Here is a 20,893-nt window from a genome sequence, read left to right as displayed (position 1 = left end):
GGCACCCAATAACTGTATAGAGTATGTAGTTTATTTTCCAAAGCCAAAAGCACATTTTTAAATGTATCTCACCCCAACACTAACATGTAAGCACTCAGTTGACCCCAAGTTAAAATGTTAAACTGAGCCCCAGGACCGTGATGCTAAGGCAAAGAAGAAAAGACTGAACAGCTCTGGTAGACAAAGACTCAACAGCTGCTACTGTTGGACGCTGTGGAGTATTGGTGGTTGTAGTTGTCTTGGTTGTGGTCATGATTGTGGGAGTGGTCGTTGTGGGAGTGGTTGTGGTCATGATTGTGGGAATGGTGGTTGTGGGAGAGGTTGTTGTTGTGGGAGTGGTTGTGGGAGAGGTTGTTGTTGTGGGAGAGGTTGTGGTTGTGGGAGTGTTTGTGGTTGTGGGAGTAGTTGTGGTTGTGGGAGAGGTTGTTGTTGTGGGAGAGGTTGTGGTTGTGGGAGTGTTTGTGGTTGTGGGAGTAGTTGTGGTTGTGGGAGAGGTTGTTGTTGTGGGAGTGGTTGTGGGAGTGTTTGTGGTTGTGGGAGTAGTTGTGGTTGTGGGAGTGTTTGTGGTTGTGGGAGTAGTTGTGGTTGTGGGAGTAGTTGTGGTTGTGGGAGTGTTTGTGGTTAAGAGAGTGGTTGTAGTTGTGGGAGTGTTTGTGGTTGTGGGAGTAGTTGTGGTTGTGGGAGTAGTTGTGGTTGTGGGAGTGTTTGTGGTTAAGAGAGTGGTTGTTGTTGTGTGAGTGTTTGTGGTTGTGGGAGTAGTTGTGGTTAAGGGAGTGGTTGTAGTTGTGGGAGTGTTTGTGGTTGTGGGAGTAGTTGTGGTTGTGGGAGTGGTTGTAGTTGTGGGAGTGTTTGTGGTTGTAGCGACGGTCCGGACGCTGTAGAAACATGTGGCTACATTACCCACCCGATCCACAACCACCAGCTCCACATCAGGTGAACAGCAAGACGCACTGTAGGAAACCAGGGTTATGTTCTCATTGTCAGCAGCCAGGCTGGTGTTCAAGGTCCCATTGCCTTGTCTGAGGGTAATACGGTCGACACCCGTCCCATTAGCACCATCAGTCACCTGAACTGAGAGCTCCCACATCGATAACACGCAGTTATCAGAGCAGAGGGACTGCAGGCTGGGCAGCTCACACACCGGCTTAGTGATATCAGTCACCTATGAGGAGCAAAAGAAGGTAAAAGTCAGCTGGTTTTAGAAGAAGAAGAAGATACACTTCATTCATCCCCAAGGGGAAATTCAGTTTTTCCACTCTGTTGTCATATGCACACAGGCCCGAAATACACACACATGCACAAACAGGACCTATCCATGTATCAGATGGAGAGATGTCAGAGTGAGGGGAGCCCATGAACAGGCACCCCGAACAGTTGGATGTTTGGTGCATTGCTCAAGAGCACCTCGGGAGTGTCCAGGAGACGATCTGACACCTCTCCAGCTACCGGTCCACACTCCATATTTGGTCCAGATGGGGACCTCAGCTGGCGACCCTTCGGTTCCCAATCTAGGTCCCTATGGACTGAGCTACTGCTGCCTCCAGTCATTAATTCAACCAATAAACACAGTGATGAAGGGATTAAATAAGACAGAATGATCATTTACTGCCTCAACATCTATTGAAATGCGATTTGTGAAGAGTTACCGTTTCAAGGACAGTGAAACGCCGCACGACGTAGTTGGTGTCTGTGGCTCCTGAAGCCTCGGCCGAAATGGTCAGGGTGACGACAGTACCAGACGCAGTGTTGAGAGGTGCTGTGAGGGTCCCTGTACCATTGGCACTGCCGTCAGTTTCCAGCATTAAACTGGACGGGAAAGTCGAGGGAAAACTTTGGTCATTGGTAGCTTGGATGCTGAAGGTTCCTCCTGTACCACTCGTCATCACAGTGAAGGGAACTGAAAGTGGTGTTCCTGGAACTAAGACGCTGTCTGAATCAGGCTAAAAACAGAAGGAAACCAGTCACTATCAGTCGTATATAGTAAAAACTGTGGCAGTACAGTTTATCTCAAAAGTCGTATCATAAGTTTTTAGGTAGATGCATTTCACTTACAGAAGTAACAGCCACAGCAGATGCTCTGATGTTGGTGGGGGACTGCCTTTGAAAGTTTGCAGAGGACATTCTGGGGGAACCATTATTGCTCTGCCCCTTCACAAGCACCACAAACTCCTCTGCTGGTATCCTGTCAAAGTGAGCCAAGAAGTCTCCTCCACCCTGAGCCTCCACGTTGCCATTAACCTCTCCGAACCCAGACGATTCAACCAGAATGACTTCTGTCACTGTGGCGGATTCACTCCCGGTCACTGTCACCATCAGGCTGCCATTAACACCTTCAGAAAAAGAGAATATCCATTGAAATATATAATAAATAGTCAATTATTTTGGCATATCACAAACTTCTGGCTCCTTTACCAGCTCTGGGACGATTGTCTACGACATCAAAACCTCCGAACGGGCCCTGCGATTCCTCCAAAAAGTTAAACAGGAAGTCAATGGGACTTTCACCTGCAAATAAAAAAGTTACAATAAAAGAAAGTCAACCAGAGAGGCCAGATGTATGATCACCAGTAAATATTCATTAATTTTACCATTCCTTTGAAGCATATTTACCTCCGCCAAGGAGGTTATGTTTTTGCTGGCATTGGTCTATTTGTCTGTTTGTTTGTTTGTTTGTTTCAAAAAGTTATGAACAGATTTTGATGAAATTTTCAGGAAAGGTGGATGATGGGACAAGGAACAGATGATAAAATTTTGGTGGTGATTGGTTGAAGCAAAGTGGATAAAATAATAAATAAAGTCTATGGTCTGACAGCCTCAGCAGCAATTAAGACGGTGAAAATAGCGCCATCTGGTGGCCGGAAAGCACATCTTGTTCATTCATTCATTCATCTTCTAACCGCTTCATTCTCTTGAGGGTCGCGGGGGGGCTGGAGCCTATCCCAGCTGACATCGGGCGAGAGGCAGGGTACACCCTGGACAGGTCACCAGACTATCGCAGGGCTGACACATAGAGACAAACAACCATTCACGCTCACATTCACACCTATGGACAATTTAGAGTTATCAATTAACCTAGTCCCCAATCTGCATGTCTTTGGACTGTGGGAGGAAGCTGGAGTGCCCGGAGAGAACCCACGCTGACACGGGGAGAACATGCAAACTCCGCACAGAGGGTCTCCCACGCCCGGGATCAAACCAGCAACCCTCTTGCTGTGAGGCCACAGTGCTAACCACCACACCACCGTGCCACCCACATGTCTTGTTCTACTTGCTAAATATTGTTGTAATTCTAAAGTTGAAATTAATGTTCTGTGTTGGTACAAAACTAAAAACGAAATAAATACACCACAGTGTCTCCATGGTGAAGGCAGGGGTCGCATTAACCGGATATTCTCGGTCAGTCACCGGTTTTTTACAACAATGACCAGAAAATCTGAAGGCCATCGGTCATTTTGACCGGTTGCAATTACCACCCCTGCCCACTTGGCGGCGGAGTGGCAGAGAAAAAGTCATCTGCTTCATGTAGCGTTGTCGACATAACGCCCTGGACACACCGGACGCGGAACCGAAGCGTGGCGCCCAGCAGCGGAGGCAGTTTTCAGTCAGCGCCCATGTTAACTTATCTGACTGTCCACACAGGCCGCTGAGCAGAGCGGAGCACCCGCGGAGGCAGCGCTTAAGTTCGGCGTCTGGTCTACTTTTCACGGGAGCCGCGAGTGCTTCTGTCAAGTTGGATCGAGCGGATCGTACCAAACAGGAAGTCGGACACAGAAAAGACGAGAGAATCCGGCCAATTTTCAAAATAAAATAAGAACAACACGCACTGAGGAACGTGAGGAGAAAATACCGTGTTTATAATTTAAAATAACACAACAGTGCATAACCAAACACATTTTTCAATACCATAATCACATCATTACAATTTTAATTTTGTGTCACCGAGCCTACAGGCATAACTACATAACGCCCTGGACACACCAGACTCGTTAGTGCTGTCCGGTGTGTCCAGGGCGAAGCCTAATGGCACAGGTGTGTGGATGTCTGTTCATCTTTTCATTCATGTCCTTATTAATGCACACTTTATAACTTGCTTGTTGGATTTATTTATTAAAAGCGAATGAATGAAAACTAAATGCCTTTGAATATCTTTATTATCATTTAAAAACAAAAATAAAATGACCAGTAAAAATAGATTATGACCGGATTTTTATGACCGGATTTTTATCACCCTGTCGGTCAAAATGACCGGCAATGAAAAAGTCTAGCACAACGTCTGGGTGAAGGCATAGATAACCTAATAATGATAGTGATGCAGATAACCTAATTGTGATGCAGGCTGCAAAATCTGATGCAGAGGGGGAGGGGATATCACTTACTTGGTGGAGGTCTGCACTCTCTGAGTGCTTTTCTAGTTATCACTGTCATCATTTTTAAAGGGCCAGTGTGTAAAATGGGTTGAAAACAGTGACATCAGTGGTCAAATTCTAGATTGCAGGGCTCACTCGCTCACCCCTCCCGTTGGGTAAATGACAGCGGCCTCGTAGGGACAAAAAGCCTTGCGCGCGAGTTTTTCAGGAGTAGGTCTATCTTGCCACGAGGCGAATATTTATTTAGAAATCTAAGCCATGTTACGATATTGTAATGAATCCCTCACGAGCAGGAGACCAGAGGAGCGTTCGGGAAAAAGGCCAGTTTATTTGAGCACTCCAAAAACTCTGGTAACACTCCAGGGGGTAAAAGACTCCGTCCCAAACTCTGACTCTTCTAGCGTAACACACACACTTCATACACACATACTCGTTTACCATACCGAGTGGGGACCCCCCTCCCCTCTCTGCTCCACCAATCTCCAGCCCACACACTGACTGACAGCGTAGCCTGTAAACAGAGCTCACCTGTTTATTTAGCCTAGCACTATCTCCGGACTATCGTAGCTGCAATGGACGACTTTGAACGCGATTTTGAAGAGTTTCTTGTAGCGGACACAGACCCAGAGCCATACCTGTTTGAGCCGGAGCATACAGATGAGGAACTCCATGTGTTTGATGCTGAGCGGGCGAGAAGAGAGGCTGAATGCACAGAATGGGATTCGGTGCTACTGCTACCATCGTTGGGGAGATATATCACCAGGAGGAAAAGCACTGCAGAGAGTGCATCACAAGGAGTGAAGTTGCGTCTTCTTTTCCTCGCAGATGACGGTTCGGGTTCATTCTCTCTTGTTGCGTGGTAAGTGTGGCCCATTCTCAAACTTTATAACTAAAAAAACTTTTCACTACTCTGTATCGACGAACTACTGACACTCTCTGCTGTTTCCTCCTCCTTCTTCCTTCCTTCCGCTGTCTTCGTTGGTTTATTTACACACGCGAAACGCGTTCTCTGACTGGCTGGATTGTCCGCTCGGTCTGCTGTACATACATGGCGGCGCAAGATGGCGACCTCTCTAAAGCAAGGCCCTTGCTATATATATATATATATATATAAAAGCATAATTATAAGGCTACGAAAACCAAATGAATTTTATTTTGTAGCGATTATACACTTGTATAAACATATTAATGGGTAGAATATTCAGATTCAGATTGACAAGAAACCATGCCAAATATTACACACTGGCCCTTTAAAGACTAAAATTACAGAATTAAGCACAACCAGAAACTAAATGTTTTTCACCTCCACTACAGGTTGCTATTTTGCTGCTAGTGCAACAATTATTTTCCTTTTGACCCCTCCCCGGGTTATAAGGGGCAGACAACAAAAAATAACATTAACAAATCAGGACAGACGGCAGCCAATGCACAGCAAAATAAATAAAACAGAATTTGTGTACATACATACAAGTCAAAGCAAATCAAGAGAAACTATTCAAGATTTTCTTTAAAAGTTTCAACAAATTTGACAAGACCTTTACTTTTCGAGATGACATTAACTTTTGAAACTTATATATAAAATATATAAAATATTTGGATTTGCTCTATAGAACTGTCCGACCAACTCTCTTCTCTCTCTATCAAAAAAAGAACACACAAGTACATAATGATATTCGTCTCCTCGATTGCCAGTCAAACAAAGAGTACATTTGCGGGGGACATTTTCACGATCATACCTGCGCTCAGAGATAGGTAACTTATGATTTCCACACCGAAACTTAGACAAACAAACTCTTTCGGCAGGTCTTAACATAATCAGATAAGGTTCAAAAGTGAAATCAGTTTTAAACAATTTATAACTATTACATAAAGGGTTACTTTGCAATTTCTCACAGCTTGGGTCACTGTTTACCTCCTGTAGGCTTCCCAAGGGAACTACAATAGATAGATAGATAGATAGATAGATAGACTTTGAAATACCAGCCTTTCAAGGTAAGGGATAGTTATATCTTAAATAATAATGTTAAGTACTGATTATGTGATTCAACCTCATAATCGTGGAGTTCTCACCTACAACCTTCAGAATGTAGGGATTTGTTGACACCATTTGAATTTCCCACAGTCCAACTTGTTGTTTTAGCTGCAGAGTCTTGAAGTTTCCCACTGACTGGGATGCAGTGATCAGTGATCCTGTCGTGTCGGTGCTTTCCTGAGACACACCTAAAAGGAGAGCAATGGCATGTAATGAAGCACACTGGGTAAAAAGCCAAAAGTTAAGCATTTAACGTTTCAATTTCTTAGAGCAGCTGCGTGCCTTGTCGACCACAGTGTAACGCTTAATATGACCACCAGATGGGGCCAAAGTCAGAAATTTCCACACAAAGTGGCTTTAAAGAACCTCTTCTACTCCTACAGTGATAACACCTTTAAAATATTTCATCTGCACAGAGTCATCACCTGAGGGGCTGATAAGAGTAAAGGTCACAGAGTTCCCAGTGATGTAAACTGTGAGGTTTTTCACCGACTCGTCAACGGTGAAGGTGAAATTTTCAGCCTTTCCTGGATTCCTGGCTGCCTGCAGAAGGGTCACCTAGGAGGTTAAATGAAACTGGTGTCACAACTGAATCATGAATGAATTATGAATTTTGAAAACTCATAATGAACAGTGAGAGTGTTAATACCAGAGAGGAGCTGGATGTCTGTGTTATGATGCTGGTGGCTTCAAGGAGCTCACTCTTTGAGACTTGGATAGCCAGACCTCCTGAAGCCTGAGCCAGGTCTCTGTACAGCTGAGCATCTGATCTCACCATTCGACTTTTTGGTTGTTGTTGCTGTTGTTGTTGGAGGCTATCATCACTCTGCCTACGACGACGAAATCCCAGAACGGCAGTTATCATGAAGTTTACCTTAAAAGAAATGAAAAAGTTTGAATAAGAATTTGAGGTGAACTACAAGGGTGAACATGGTGAACATTACCTACAACTTATGCAGACATTAGCATTAGTGCCTAAGTGCAGCCTCACTCATAGTGACTGTATAGATGCTTAGTTTAGTCATTAGAGTAGAGGCAAGTTTTCCATCATGAGTTTTTGACTTATTTTTCTATTACTTACTCTTCTTATACTATCATTTTACTCACCATTTGTTGTTACACGAAGCGTAGTACTCACCACCGTGTTGGTTCGCCCGATGAGTGCGAGCACTGTGTTTCTCAGGTGTACATCTTTAGCAGCTGCATCAGTGAAGAGGAAGATCTCAGAATTGGGAGGAGCACTAGTTAATGCCAGCTGTATGAGGAAGAGAGGACAGCAATCATACGGTAGGTTTACCTTTACTTTATTTCCTATTTTCAAGTTTTGCAGACAGATTATGTCTCAAAGGCATCACAGTACCTGAAGCCCAGAAAGACTCATTTCTGGAGCATCTCCTCCACCAGTTGCTGTTAGTGAATTAATAGCATTCCTGAAGACTTCTGGGTCTGTTGTCCTTGTCAGTGGCCCAAAATCTGATGTTCAGGTGGAGATGCATGCATTTGTGGAGTGCTTCATGATTTACAAATACTGTTATTTTTCTTATTGTATTGCTGGCATTTTATTTGAGCAGTGATAATATTCAACCAACTATACAGCACATGACAGCACAAAAAGTCCACTGCTTTATATCACTGAGTTACAGTTTAGCAGGCAAGAGGATGAAGAAAGAAAAATAAATTTTACTTCACTTCAGAGGGATAAAACATTAAGATCATACCTGGATCATTGAAAGGTACAAGAATGTAAACTGAGGGCTCGTCTTGTGTTCCCACTCTCCTGTCAATTATATCAGAAGTGACAGTCCTCACTGCTGCAATGTCATCACTCATGCTTCCTGTCGTGTCGATCACAAAACAAAGAGCTTTACTGGATCCTCTTGAGATTCCCATCATCCTGAGGGATGGAGAGAAAAGGAAGGAGACAAAGAGATAAGAGATAAAAACCCTTTGCAATCCTCCTCCTGACCATGCATATCTGAAACATAGAGAAAGGGTTTCATACTGGAGGAATGGTTTGTCACCAGCAGCCCCTCGAATGTCCTCCAGGAGCTCACTGGTTGCAGCAATTGCCACATTTGCAGCTTCCATGTGGAGGTGTCCATGGCTGGAGTCCAAAGTGTCTTTATTGATCCCACCTTTAGGTTCAATGTTACTTGTTCTATCATGCTCATCTCCATGGTTGCATTTTCCTGTGTAGCATTAGAAACAGAATGACAACAAAATGTTTTATACATAATTACATAACCAGAGGATACCACACGGCTCTAGTTATGGTAAAATTGGTCTGTTGGTTGGTCCACCACTTTGGTCCAAACGCAATATTTTAACCACCTAATGACACCACCAATTGCCGGAAAGCTTTTTCAGAGCTGTTAAGTATTAATTAATACTACATACTAATAATAGCAGGTTTAATTAGTGTGTTCATGCTGAAAAATGACAAAATAAAGTGTGCTCAAAACAGGCTGTATGTTGGGGTGTCCAATTGGTCACCTGGTAGAGTGGGTGTCCCAAAAGCTGTTCTATCAAATAAAGGCAAAGGCCAAAAAAATTATCTTTAAAATAAATAAATAAATAATAATGATAAAACAGGCTGTATGCATACTGAAAACACCTGATTTTTTGAGTGTGTTTTGATGAATACAATTGTCCCACAATGCAGTACACAGAAGAAATGGTGGAGCTGCTCACAGCTGGAGTAAGTAGGACAAATTTCTAGCAAAACAGCTCCAGACACATCGCAGAAAACAAACAATATATGTGTAAAATGTTCATTTAAGTTTATATGGCAGAGGCATTCTTAAGTTGCAATTTGATTACCTTTGCATAGCACATATATTGCATAATTTGCTGTTACTACAAAACAGTTAATTATGTTGAGTTCTGCTATGCTAACTACAAATACCGTTATACTATAAACTGGTAGAAAAATTCTGGTGTACTCCCTTACATTGTAGATAAAAACAAATATTGTACTTTTTACTCCATTACATTTATTTAATACTTTAGTTATTTAGGTTAATAATACAATATGTAATCAACAAACAAATGATGGTTTATTGTAGGTTGAGATAAGACTTAATTGATCCCTGAAGAGAAAATAACTACCAAGCAGTATATGCAGTAATTAAATGAGCCCCATCTTTACCAGCTGCAACATGAAAGTGATCTACACATCTACACATGTATTTATAATCCAATAATATCCTCCTGAGACCCTTTGTCCTCATATGAAGACATCACATTTTGGGTTTCCTTGACCTCATACTTCATTCTATTTAACTTAGACCTGTTGTCCTTGTTTGTCGACATTTTTGTGCCATCTAGTGGCAGTAAGAGCACAGTACACTAATCCATGTAAAAACAAGATGGCAGCCATCTCTGCCAAGTAGGTCTGTGTACAGCCTATACCGACACAGAGGTGGACAAGGTCCAAAACCTGATCACATTTTATGGTTGAAACTTGTTTATTTTTATGATTATTGATGTTTGTAGTTTGATATGGTGACACATTTGACCAATTTTAGCAACAGAAACAAGCTAAGGTGCTGTTAATTAGGAAGTAGAGACACTGAGACAAGACACTGGGACTTTATTGTTGTCTCATTTGAGACTTAATTATACTTAATTATTGTCCATTTGAGGACATTTGGATTTAATTATTGTTGACAATGTTTAGTTGATTCCAAATAGCTTGGAGAAATGCAAACAAGCAAAAGTTCAGGTCTCAGGAGGATATTATACACATCTTTTAATATATAATATACTTTTTTTTTTTTAACTGTTGATGGTATTAGTAGTTATTTGCCACTTGGTGGCTGAACAAGCAAGTTGTGAACACATTAAGATATTATCACCTTCTAAGCTGGTAGGCCAAAACTGTCAGCAGTTCTCATTTACAGAGTCAAATTATTTACCCTTTGAAGCCATGTTTGTGTCCACCTGATGACTGTGAATAATATTAACTCTCTTTTAGCTCTGTTTTAGGTATTTATTGTCTCCTGAAGGAAATATTTGGCTCCTGAGCTGCTCACCACTCCAGTGTGTTCACCAGCTAGCTGCTAACTATGTCTGTCTGCTGTTTGGTGATGTGCAGTTGGTGCACACAGGGCTTTCGCAGGTTTTTGACGGCAGTGAGAATGGACCAAAACAATAAAGATGTGGGCCAGACAGCTTGAGAATGAGCTGAAACTCACCATAAAGTTCTGTGAAACCGAAGGGAGCTGCCTATTTTGGTCACAGTTCACACAGGATGATTATTTCTGAGTATTTAGGCAACAAACCTGACAAACATGGCTTTTAAAATTCATATCATTATTTAGGTAAGCAGGTAGGATGGTTACCTCTCGGTTTAGACACAAAATTAAAGTATCCTGTGGTTAGTATATTTTCCCTGAGAATATCCTCCAAAATGTTGTTCCTGCAGTCGTCTCCATTACAGTCGCGACAGGTTGCTCTGCTTTCAGCTGTGGGAAAGAACATTTTGTCAGTCTTTTCTTTTGTAAAATGATCTCTGTTAACGTGTCATAATATTTCCTCATCTCCGTTTCTTTTGTTTCAGTAAAACGGCCACTCACACACTGACACAACATTATTTCTTTACCTGCTATGTTGCCAACGCTGGTGTCTGATCTGATCAGATTGGAGTTTGGGAGTTGGTTTCCCATCTCCACCCAGTTGCTATGACTGTAGAAATCCTATTATATAAAAACAACAAGCAGAGCATCTATTATCTAGCATATAGTATATTTATTAACACCAAGCTATCTTTTTTGAAATGTGACATTGAAGAAACAAAACTGTGATGTAAACAGAAGGAATGATAGAAGGAAGGCTACCTGTAGAGGGTGTAAGATTTGTCCCAGTTTTTCTCTGGCAGCCTCAAAGTTCTGTTCCCTGTTGTTGGCCTTCACAGCTGCCAATCCATCTGTGATGATTTTCCTTCCCTCCAAAATTTGTTCATCGTCCATGTGATACTGTGCTTGGTTGAAAAGAGTTGAGTCTACTTGTTGATTCTTTGATTGGATCAGTTGGATGGTTTGGAGGAAGCTCTTGGATGGCGCTTCACAGGCAGCAGCAACAGCATCAACAGTCAGAGACTGTGGACACAAACACACACAAAATGAATAATACTAATAATAAAGCCACTGGTCATTTAACATAAAAAGTCAATATAAAGTGGTTGACATTAATCCTTACAGGAAAAGTGAAGTCTCTGCCCTCAGCCAGGGCCAGAGCACGACATGTCTGCGCAGTGGTATTTAAGATTGCTCTCTTAGTGATCTCCTGATGACTCAGAGATTCTCCACTGGATAACCCAAACCCAGAAGCTCCAGTCTGCAGAAGCAGGAAACACAACGCAGCCAACCCAGACATCACTGCGCAACCTGTCAGAGAGACTAACACAACACAATAGCTTATTAGCCCAGGGTGTCCAAACATTTTTGAATGGGAGCCAGCTTAGATAATGGGAAAATACCTGGGGGCCAGCCACTTCTCACATCAGATGGATTAATTAAAAAAACAAAAACAAACAAGCAAACTGTTCCATATTTCAGTTAAAATTTTTTAAACTTTTAGCCGCTTCTGAATGCAGCAGCCTTCACTGTCCTCACTTTAAGTTTCTTTGCTACCTAGAAGCAAATGTCTGCTGGTAGGTAACCATTTTGTTTGCTTGTTTACAGTCTGTTTATGAAAACACATCAGTTCTGTCTGCATAGTTCCTACTTGTTGCATGTCTACAGACTGTACAATAGTCCTGCCATTGTGAAGTGATGGAGAGAAATACAAAATGATCTTAATTAACCAATATTGTGTGGTGAGCCAAGATACACTGATATTTTTTAAAAAAAATATGTCAAGTCAAGGGCCGTTTAAAATTGGCCCCCGGGCTGGACTATAGACATGCCTGATATTAGCCATTAGTCTGTGGTCCATAAAGTCGACTACTGCAGTAAAATATAGTAGGGATCACCTTTCATCCCAAAAGGATGATCCCTGAAGATTTTGCTGTCCTTTGATCTAGAACCACAATCAGATTAAAATTTAAGATAAACTTTACTGACTGCACACAAAGTTGCTACGAAAACATGTTTAGATTTTTGGTTATAAAATCAACCTCCTAGAGTGGGCAAACCTCTGTGTAGAGCAGGATGTAACACAATAAACACAAAATTTTACTACAACAGGATTTCTGTCCAGCACAGCAGGTCACACATCATAACAACAATTTATTACTTTACATTAACACAAAATAAGAATTACAATTTTAGGCGATTTGGCTTTTTGGTTAATGGAATTTAAAGTTATTATTTTATAAACATTACAAACATTTATTAATTTAGTACAAATTCTTTCATCCTCAAAATTCAAGATATGGAAACAAAACACTAAAACAGTGACTTAACTGTTGTGGTACTGATAAATAAAAACATCTTTTAAAATGATAAATGATATTCCTATGTGATGTAGCCACACCACAGTGTCACAGTAGTAATTATAAGATGCTGAGTCATATAAAAATCTGAAAACACAAACATATGACTTGTTAGATATGATCATACTGTACCTTAGGTCTTGATGTGAACTTGTAAATTTCACTTTTCTGTAGCTACGACTTGATTTATAAAGCTTCACATTCAGGGAGGAGTCATTACTGTTCTGGACTGGTTTGACTTGTTGCCTTGGCCTGATGACATCATGCGTATGATTGTTGTTGGTAAATGTTCACAAAGATGGAGAAAACACTAAATAAACTTTTTCTTTTTCCTTCATGTGTCTGTTAGTTTATTACAAAAGCAAATAGCGGCTATGATTTGCGATGATGTCGTTAAATTGATTCATAAGTATCAGTAACTGTTTTATGCTGTTTGGATATTTGAATATTCCTTTTGAAGAGATACTGGTGCTGATAGGGGCTGAGGATGAAACACAAACACAGACAATACTCATATCAAACACTTAAGTGAAATAGCATGATGATGCAAACAGGACACTGCTACTGCCACTTATGGTTGAAATAAAAGAAGGAAACAACAGAGCTTTCTGCTGTGACTGTTTGAATTCTTTTACTTTCCCATCTGATGACAGGTGATGTGAAAAACCTGTTGTTTCACTCACAGTACCTGACAGCAGATGATTGGATGTGCTACAGTACAATATAAGGACCAGTAAGGATCATTACTCCCATTTTACTGAAAACTCGTGAATCCTTACAACTGAAAACACTTAAAACATGGTCTTATTTCTGTTTCATGTTCTGTTCAGAAAGGAAACCTTATCGGTGCATGAATCATGAGCACATTGTTGTAAAAAGTTGTGGAACAGGAAGTTTTGTAAATCATGACACTCAGCATTAACGAAGAAATACAGTTCCTGCTTGTCACATACATCACATGATGATTGTGATGACCCACTCTGATTTGCATCTCCCTTCAGGAGCCGGGTGGGTGGTGTCGGGTCATCAAGGAAATTCAGCTCACCTGAGCAAGCTGGAGGATGATGTAAGCTGGTGGCAGTCAGCTAAGTCTCTCCCTCTCCTGGCCTCCCCCCAGTTTGACTTAGGTAACATTTAGTTCATTACTTCACTCACTCCATTTTAGTTATGTAAAATAAACTTTTCAGTTACAACTCACGTGTGGTCTCCCCACTTTGTCCAGTCTTGAGCCGGGTTGTGAAATGATGCACCTGGACACATCAACAGTAGCCCTTTTTAGATAGGAATTGTGCAAATTTGCAGGAAAGCCCAATCAGTCTCTTTTCAGCATTGGCAGTATGAAAACAAAATCAGGGAGTGCGGCAAAATGCCGCACTCCCTGATTTTGTTTATACAGAATGTGCCTTTTCCAGGGCAATGGGGGGCGCGAGCAAGTAACAAAACGTGTAGCTCAGCGTGTGACGTAAACAGTGACGTGGGAGGGAAGCCGCAGCTGGTCAGTCCTTCGGTGATTCTCTCGTAAGTTGGCCCGTTCTTCACCACTCCTGTCACGTGACGGTTAATGGCCTCTTCATTTGCGAGGACAAGGAGGCTGCGCAATTCCTTGTCTCCCCAGTTGCTCATCTTTACAGTGTCTGTCAGATTTGCGTTTCCCTCTTGCTACCAGCTGCTCACTAATTCCTGCTATCAGCTGTTTCTTGTTAATCCACCGCCAGTGGCTCGCACGTGTGGCGTCATCAAGTCATCAACAGCCCCTCTCGTTGGAGAAGGCCGCCTCGGTCTTTTTAAACTAAAAGGGTTCCGCCAATATGACTACCCTACGAGGTGGAAAATTGGGCACCTCGGAGCAACTCACCAATCCGGCTCTGTGTGTCTAAATGCTCGCAGCTTGCCAGCAAAATGGCCCAACATTCGCGGAAAATCTGGCAGTGTAAAAGGGGGTATTGATGTTACCTGGGGCCATTGGGTATTTCAGGTCTTAAGGCAATCAGACATCCTTGTAGAGGCGACCCGACTGAGACTGATCAAGGCTCGGCTTGTATCCGGGTAGCACTACCCCATGCATGGTTCTTCTTTATTAATCCACAGCAATCTTAAAGCAACTTCTGCTTTCTCTGTGGCCAACCTGATGGCCCTTCGCCTTCTGGCCCCTGTGATTATAATATTTTACCATTCCCTGACTGATGCTCACACCTCATCTTAGATCAGTGACCTCTTGTCCTTCCCCTACACTCCACCAGATACATTGCCCAAGGCCCTGTGCTGTAGCTGTCAACTCAGGGATAGAATGCAAGCTGAGGTGATCAGCCCTTCTGGATCCACCTGCTCCCTGGGACAGATGTTGTTGTCGCAGTCAGGTCATCCATAAAGGCCCTAAGGGGCAGCTGTTGGACACTGGACTTGGTGAGGGGCCCTCTGCACTGAACCTCAGCTGAGTTCACCAGCAAGGTTTATGGCAAGTTTAAAAAGGATCACTGAAATGGTGTGTACAGTCATGATATCCTTCTTGAGTTTGTGCCATACCGACATTGTACACCCAGCAAAGACTCTCAGACTGAAGCTGTTGGACTAGTCCAAAATGAAGTCTCTGAACTTGCCTGGGATACGTGTAGGTTAAGTTTCTTCTCATCCAGGTTGTGGGAGAATGAACCCATAGGAGTTTGTAAGGGTCCAACCTCAGCACAACCAGGCCCCCCTGGGTCTCTGGCCTAGCGGTAGAGTGTCTGCCCTGAGACTGGGAGGTCGTGGGTTTGATCCCCAGCCGGGTCATACCAAAGACTATAAAAATGGGACCTCCCTGCTTGGCACTCAGCATCAGGGGATGAAACTGGGGGGTTAGATCACCACATGATTCCCGAGCGCGGCACAGCTGCTGCTCACCGCTCCCTCAGGGGATGGGTCAAAGGCAGAGAACATATTTCACACACTCAGGTGTGTGACAATCAGTGGGACTTTAACTTTTTGACTTTAGAATCCCCCATTTCTGACCAAGGTATCCAGCTTGGAGTTCCTCAGGCAGGACATTGTCAGGGCCTGGCAACAGTGTTGAAGAATATCTTTCCTTTAACACTATAAGCAGTGAGATTGACCTGAACTGATCAATGTTCTCTGGAATCCACACACCAGTGAGCTACCCCACCCCTCCTACAGATTGCTTCAGGATACTTCAGTCTGTAGAGTAACCTTGGGCAGTTCTTTGCCCACCTCCTGGACCTCCTTCTAGCTGGGCTCCTTATAGTCAAAGTGCAGGGTTGGTTTCGGTGGATTGATCAAGGTTTTACAGGGGCCCAGATCTTGCTCCCTGGATTCATCACTGAAGGTGTATCAGAGATGGCAGTCAGTAGGTGAGCTGGCAACTGAGTGTACAGCTTGCTTCCTGGCCTTCTCATCCTCTGCCTCTTATCCCACTTGGCTCTCCTCAAGGTCGTGAGCTTCTTGCAGAGGACGCTGTGCAGCACTATAAGAGGTCCCCTCTCCTCCCTCGCCTCAGAAAGGATTACTGAAATGATAATGATTTGCTTCTTGAGCTTATGCCACTTCGACATTGTAGAGACTCTCAGACTGAAGCTGTGAGTACACTTCAGGATATCTAAAGCTTCTCATCAGAACTGTGCTTCATTTATTGTTCCTTTACTTAAATGTTTGAGCTTAACTGTGCAGAATGATACATGTGCATATAGTTTGACACTAGAGGACTATTTTCACATTCATCTGCTGAAAGTTTCTCTGTGCTCACTTTAAATCTGAGTTTAAGATGCACATGCAGGATTTGTGACAGGTTTTCCCTCATATTTCTTCCACAAAAATTCATTCTACCTCTATCTGTTTTTTTTTTTTTTTTTTTTTAAAAAGCAAGTATCCTCACACTGTCACATTTAGTTTTACATTTGAACTTGACATAAGATCACCAGATTGCATCATGATGAAGGAATAATTATTTTGTCATCATCGGATATCAGAGTTTGTTGTTTGGGAACACATCATGGAGTGACACCTCTGACACCATGTTCTGTGTCCTGATGAGGGATTCTGGCAAACAGATGCACCACTGAAGTTTATGCTGTTACAGATCTTTTTTTTGTGACTTACTGTGTACCCTCTCTGTACTTCCTTGTCTGTGGCTGTTTGAATTCTTACATTTTTACCTCTCACAAAAGGTCATCTGAAAAACCTGTTGTTGCAGTGAAAGTACCTGCTGGTGGAATTTGAATTATGCACTACAGTAAAATAAACCAATAATCGAGGACAACACTCAGTGACGCTTATCATTGTATCATTTTTAAGCAAACTGATGTGACTCACAAACACTTCAACAAAGGAAAACTTACCATGCATGAATGCATCAGTCCTAAAAACTGCTCCAGGTAAAGGAATTGTAAATCATGACAAAGTGAACATTCCCTTTCAGCCAACTTGAGAAGGTAATGAGAATGTAATATTGATTTAGATTTAGAATAAAACCTCCAAAGATAAAAAAAATTAAAAGGACTGCTGTATTACGATCCCAAAAATATTCACAGGTGAGCTGGGGGAACAATGCAGAAGAAGTAACGGCAGACATGGCAAGGTCAAAGACTATGATCACGTTCACATTAATGGGACAGATTTATGTGGCCTTTGTTTGCTTAGTGTCTATCTGAACTTGTGTTTGCAGTAAATGATTCATGGAGGGAGGAGAAAAGGTGGTTGGAAGTGGAGCAGCGGTGCGAGTTGAGAGACAACAGTTTTCATGATGCAGTGTTTGCGACAGTTCTCTGGACAACATCGGTCAACTTATGAGGCGAGACTTTCACACCTGTTCATGAAGCAACAAGGCGGGAGTTTGTAAAATACAGGGGTCAGCTGTTAACTGAGGAAATCACAGCAACACATCCCAGAGGAAACACTGGATTTTGTTTACCAATGGCATTACCTGTATGGGATTGTTTGTTCTGTTTGCTCCCGTTACTGTTACTTCTGCTTCTGTCTCTGGCTCTGCGCTGGCCCAGGGTACGCTGTTGGACGAGGCTGGCTGTGAAGGCTGTAGCCTGGAGGCTCTGGGTCATAATCTGCCTGATCTTGGAGCTGCCGCTAGACAGGAATACCAGTACATGGACCAATGAGACCAGATCACCAGGGGTGGATATTTCGTCTGGGTCAGGTCAGGCCTCAGTTGGGCCCAGGCTCATCTGCAAACCCACTGCGCTGGCCAAATATCTGCTCAGGCACTGTGGCTCTCTGGCCAAGCCAAGACTGGCCTCCTGGCCCAAAGGAGACCCCCACCTCCAGACTCTGTCCAGCCTGCTGTGCGAACAACACGGAGACACATTACAGTTCACTAGAGACAATCTGTTACTGAGAGACGGAGGTATTGTGGCTCTGGACTGGGCTGTGGGGACAAGACTGGGTGAGGTGGGAGGGAGGAAGAGGTGGGAAGGGAGGAGGGAGCATCAGCCAGGGGGAAAGGCGCTAGGCTGCTTCACCACAACACCTCCTGTCCTCCTCCTTATTCCTGAGTCCTGGGGTGGGGTGACCCCCCACCTGAAGGTGCTCTGCCATCGGGCCATGTGCCAGGGCTTTTATATGGTGGTGTTTCACAGTCGAGGCACAGCTGGGTGCCCGCTGACCACAGCGCGACTGGCTGAGTTTGGAGACCCAGCTGATCTTGAGCAGGTGTACACTCCTTTTTTGTTGATGTAATGTCGTGACTTGTTTCATTTGAGAGAGCTTTGTATATTTGTGTTGAAAGAATTATTCCATTTATTGATGGACAGAAAATGAATAGCCAACAATTGTGATTAATCATTCAATAAGCAGAAATGTAAATATTTAATGATCTAACCACATCTTTTCAAATGTGAGGATTTGCTTCTTTTTAACTCCACCAAGGACGTCATTGCTGTTTCAGTGTCGTTTTGTGATTGTCTGTTTGTCAGCAAGATTACAAAAATACTACTGGCCCAATTTTCATAAAACTTGGTGCGAGGATGTAGCATGGATTACATTTTGGAGGAAATCTGAATCACGAAGCAGATACACAAATTATTTTTTACTTTCGTCAACACTGAGAGATAGAGCATTTGGTCTTGGTGGAGGTTTTTATTTTATTATTTAAAGCATTGTATATGAAATACCTTTGGTATGGAATTGTTGGTTGGACACAATTTAAAGACAACTGTGATGCATGCAATAAATGACAAGTGTAATGTTTGCCAGGTTTAGGCTTACGTCTTTAGTTTTGCATTGAAAAAATTCAAATTTTGACCTAATGGTGGTCAGCCAAGTTATTTCGAGTCATAATCTGGGGATCACAAATGTATGTTCAAAAAAATGATTGCAATCCACCAACATTTTTGTCTTGACAAAAGTATAGGGCTGCCATTCATAACAGCTTGTCACTACCCAATCCGTACCAGACACCCAATTTGTTTAGGTCGTATTCTCTGACCAATGGGCCATCCTGAACTTTCTGGTACAGATCTGGCAGCGAAGCATCTGTCAACGTGGCTAAAACTGACATTTTGTAATTCAGTGACTTTATTTTACCTGACAGTGACGACATATTTGATATCCTCTTTTTACAGGCGGTGGCTTATGTCCACAGCCGGCACCCGTCCTCTGTAATGGTTGCTGTGAGTGAGGGTTCAGGCTCAGGGATTCTTCTTTCCTACTTGGGGGAGTGTGGATCAAGTTCACACCTGACAGCAGCTGCAGCCATCTCACCTGTACTCCAGGGACAGCTGTGGTTTGAAACGGTCATGCCTCCTTGGTATCGCCGGGGAGTGTTGTTTCAGCGGAAACTGCAGCTCAGTAGGTGAGAGAAATTAAAGCAAAATGTTTGGACAGAAGTTATAACATGAATGCAATATGAACAGGATCATAAAACTTTTTTCTTCACATGATGCTGTCATAAGATACGCCAGTTCCTTCAGAGAAGTCCTGGATGTGGATCGGGCCCTACGCTGTTCCTCCCTCAGAGACTTAGAGGAAACTCTCTTCTGCTCTTCAGCCCAGCTTCAGCAGAGGGCCCCCAGATCCTCAATAAGCTCTCTAAATTCTGGACTGAGCTCAGGATCTCATTCCCCACAGGGCGTGGCACCCTCAGTGGCCTGGGCACTGGGTGAGAGAGCTTACCCAGCCAAAGACTGGGACAACTACTGGGAGAGGAACGAACCACTGAGAGATGCCGATGAAGTGGCGGTCCCTGTGCTCTGTATCTACAGTCGTGACGACCCTCTCCTCCCGCCTGCCTCCACTTTGCCTCTTCCCCTATTCCAGAGCAATCCTTATTTCCTTTTAGTGCTGACAGACAGAGGAGGGCACTGTGGGTTCACTCTGGAGGACAGAGAGGAGACGGAGGGAGGGAGGACTGGAAATGAGGAAGCAGAGGGAGGTAACTGGAGTCATATCGCAGTTCTGGAGTACTTCAGAGTAGTGGCTGATTTCCTGAAAGGGGAGGAGAGGAATGGGGTGAGCTTGGATGCTCCTTTAGAATATAGTCAGGCTGGGCAGAGGAGCAGGACCAGCAATGTGGCTCCTGTTCGCAGAAGGAGAACCAACATGCTGAGGAGACAAAGACTGCAGGCACCTGAAGAGAGCAGTGTGGAGGCAGAGGAGGGAAGCTTCACCTGGAGGAGGTCCTACACACGCTGAGGAGGAAGAGACGGTGAAGGGTGAGATCTGCAGAGAGTTTGGACAGTATTTGGATTTGTCCTCGTTATTCTTAAGTTACATCTAGGGAAAGTCTAAAAACAGCTGGAGAGGAAAATCAAAATAAGGGCAGTGGATGAACAATTTTTTTTTTTTTTAACCAAATAGGTAAAATTGATCAAGAGGACACATGATTTTTGGGAAATATAAACAAAAATAAAATGGTCTCACACCATGGCTTCACTTGTTTGAAATTCCAACAATTCTTTGAAACTTTTGTTTTAAAGAAAGGGTAATTTATCTAGATGTTTCTTACTGAAGAAAGGCAATGTAGCTCCTACAAAAGAGCAGAGTTATGCAAATCAAACAAGCTGTTTGAATTCTAATACAAGTCAAAGAGTAGCCTTGTATCAATAAAGTACTAGAATA

The 20,893-nt window shown here is 43.0% G+C and overlaps 2 protein-coding genes across 3 annotated transcripts; one reads left to right on the top strand and one right to left on the bottom strand.

Annotated features, from left to right (window-relative positions):
- Positions 1-17: 17 nt before the first annotated feature.
- Positions 18-12,985, bottom strand: LOC125898308 (von Willebrand factor A domain-containing protein 7-like). Of its 2 annotated transcripts, XM_049592080.1 has the most exons (17): positions 12,968-12,985; positions 11,599-11,798; positions 11,238-11,498; positions 11,003-11,096; positions 10,743-10,865; positions 8,402-8,588; positions 8,118-8,293; positions 7,760-7,872; positions 7,538-7,654; positions 7,049-7,273; positions 6,825-6,957; positions 6,438-6,587; positions 2,413-2,505; positions 2,053-2,330; positions 1,647-1,940; positions 650-1,162; positions 18-541 (listed from the first exon to the last, which is right to left on the bottom strand). In XM_049592080.1, exons 2-17 carry the CDS (start codon positions 11,773-11,775, stop codon positions 110-112), a joined length of 3,366 nt encoding a protein of 1,121 aa, XP_049448037.1. In that variant the 5' UTR covers positions 11,776-11,798; positions 12,968-12,985; the 3' UTR covers positions 18-109. The 2 variants fall into 2 exon arrangements, with proteins under 2 accessions (XP_049448037.1, XP_049448036.1); XM_049592079.1 differs by having other exon boundaries at positions 18-1,162.
- Positions 12,986-17,580: 4,595 nt separating this feature from the next.
- On the top strand, positions 17,581-20,646 carry LOC125898313 (protein ABHD15). The gene is made up of 3 exons (XM_049592085.1): positions 17,581-18,487; positions 19,399-19,628; positions 19,729-20,646. The coding sequence occupies exons 1-3, from the start codon at positions 17,738-17,740 to the stop codon at positions 20,465-20,467; spliced, it is 1,719 nt and encodes a 572-aa protein (XP_049448042.1). The 5' UTR covers positions 17,581-17,737; the 3' UTR covers positions 20,468-20,646.
- Positions 20,647-20,893: the final 247 nt, after the last annotated feature.

The sequence above is a fragment of the Epinephelus fuscoguttatus genome, linkage group LG12 (assembly GCF_011397635.1).
Source record: "Epinephelus fuscoguttatus linkage group LG12, E.fuscoguttatus.final_Chr_v1".
Lineage (NCBI taxonomy): Eukaryota > Metazoa > Chordata > Actinopteri > Perciformes > Serranidae > Epinephelus > Epinephelus fuscoguttatus.
The sequence above is the reverse complement of the archived record's forward strand: the minus strand, read 5'-3'. Positions and strand labels throughout refer to the sequence as shown.

Coding starts and splice junctions, on each gene's coding strand:
- LOC125898313 (XM_049592085.1), top strand. CDS start 17,738: ATGGCATTACCTGTATGGGATTGTTTGTTCTGTTTGCTCCCGTTACTG. Junction 18,488..19,398: donor ACCCAGCTGATCTTGAGCAG/GTGTACACTCCT, acceptor CTCTTTTTACAG/GCGGTGGCTTATGTCCACAG. Junction 19,629..19,728: donor CGGAAACTGCAGCTCAGTAG/GTGAGAGAAATT, acceptor TGCTGTCATAAG/ATACGCCAGTTCCTTCAGAG.
- LOC125898308 (XM_049592079.1), bottom strand. CDS start 11,775: ATGTCTGGGTTGGCTGCGTTGTGTTTCCTGCTTCTGCAGACTGGAGCT. Junction 10,866..11,002: donor CAGCGTTGGCAACATAGCAG/GTAAAGAAATAA, acceptor TCTTTCCCACAG/CTGAAAGCAGAGCAACCTGT. Junction 7,274..7,537: donor TCGGGCGAACCAACACGGTG/GTGAGTACTACG, acceptor ATTTCTTTTAAG/GTAAACTTCATGATAACTGC.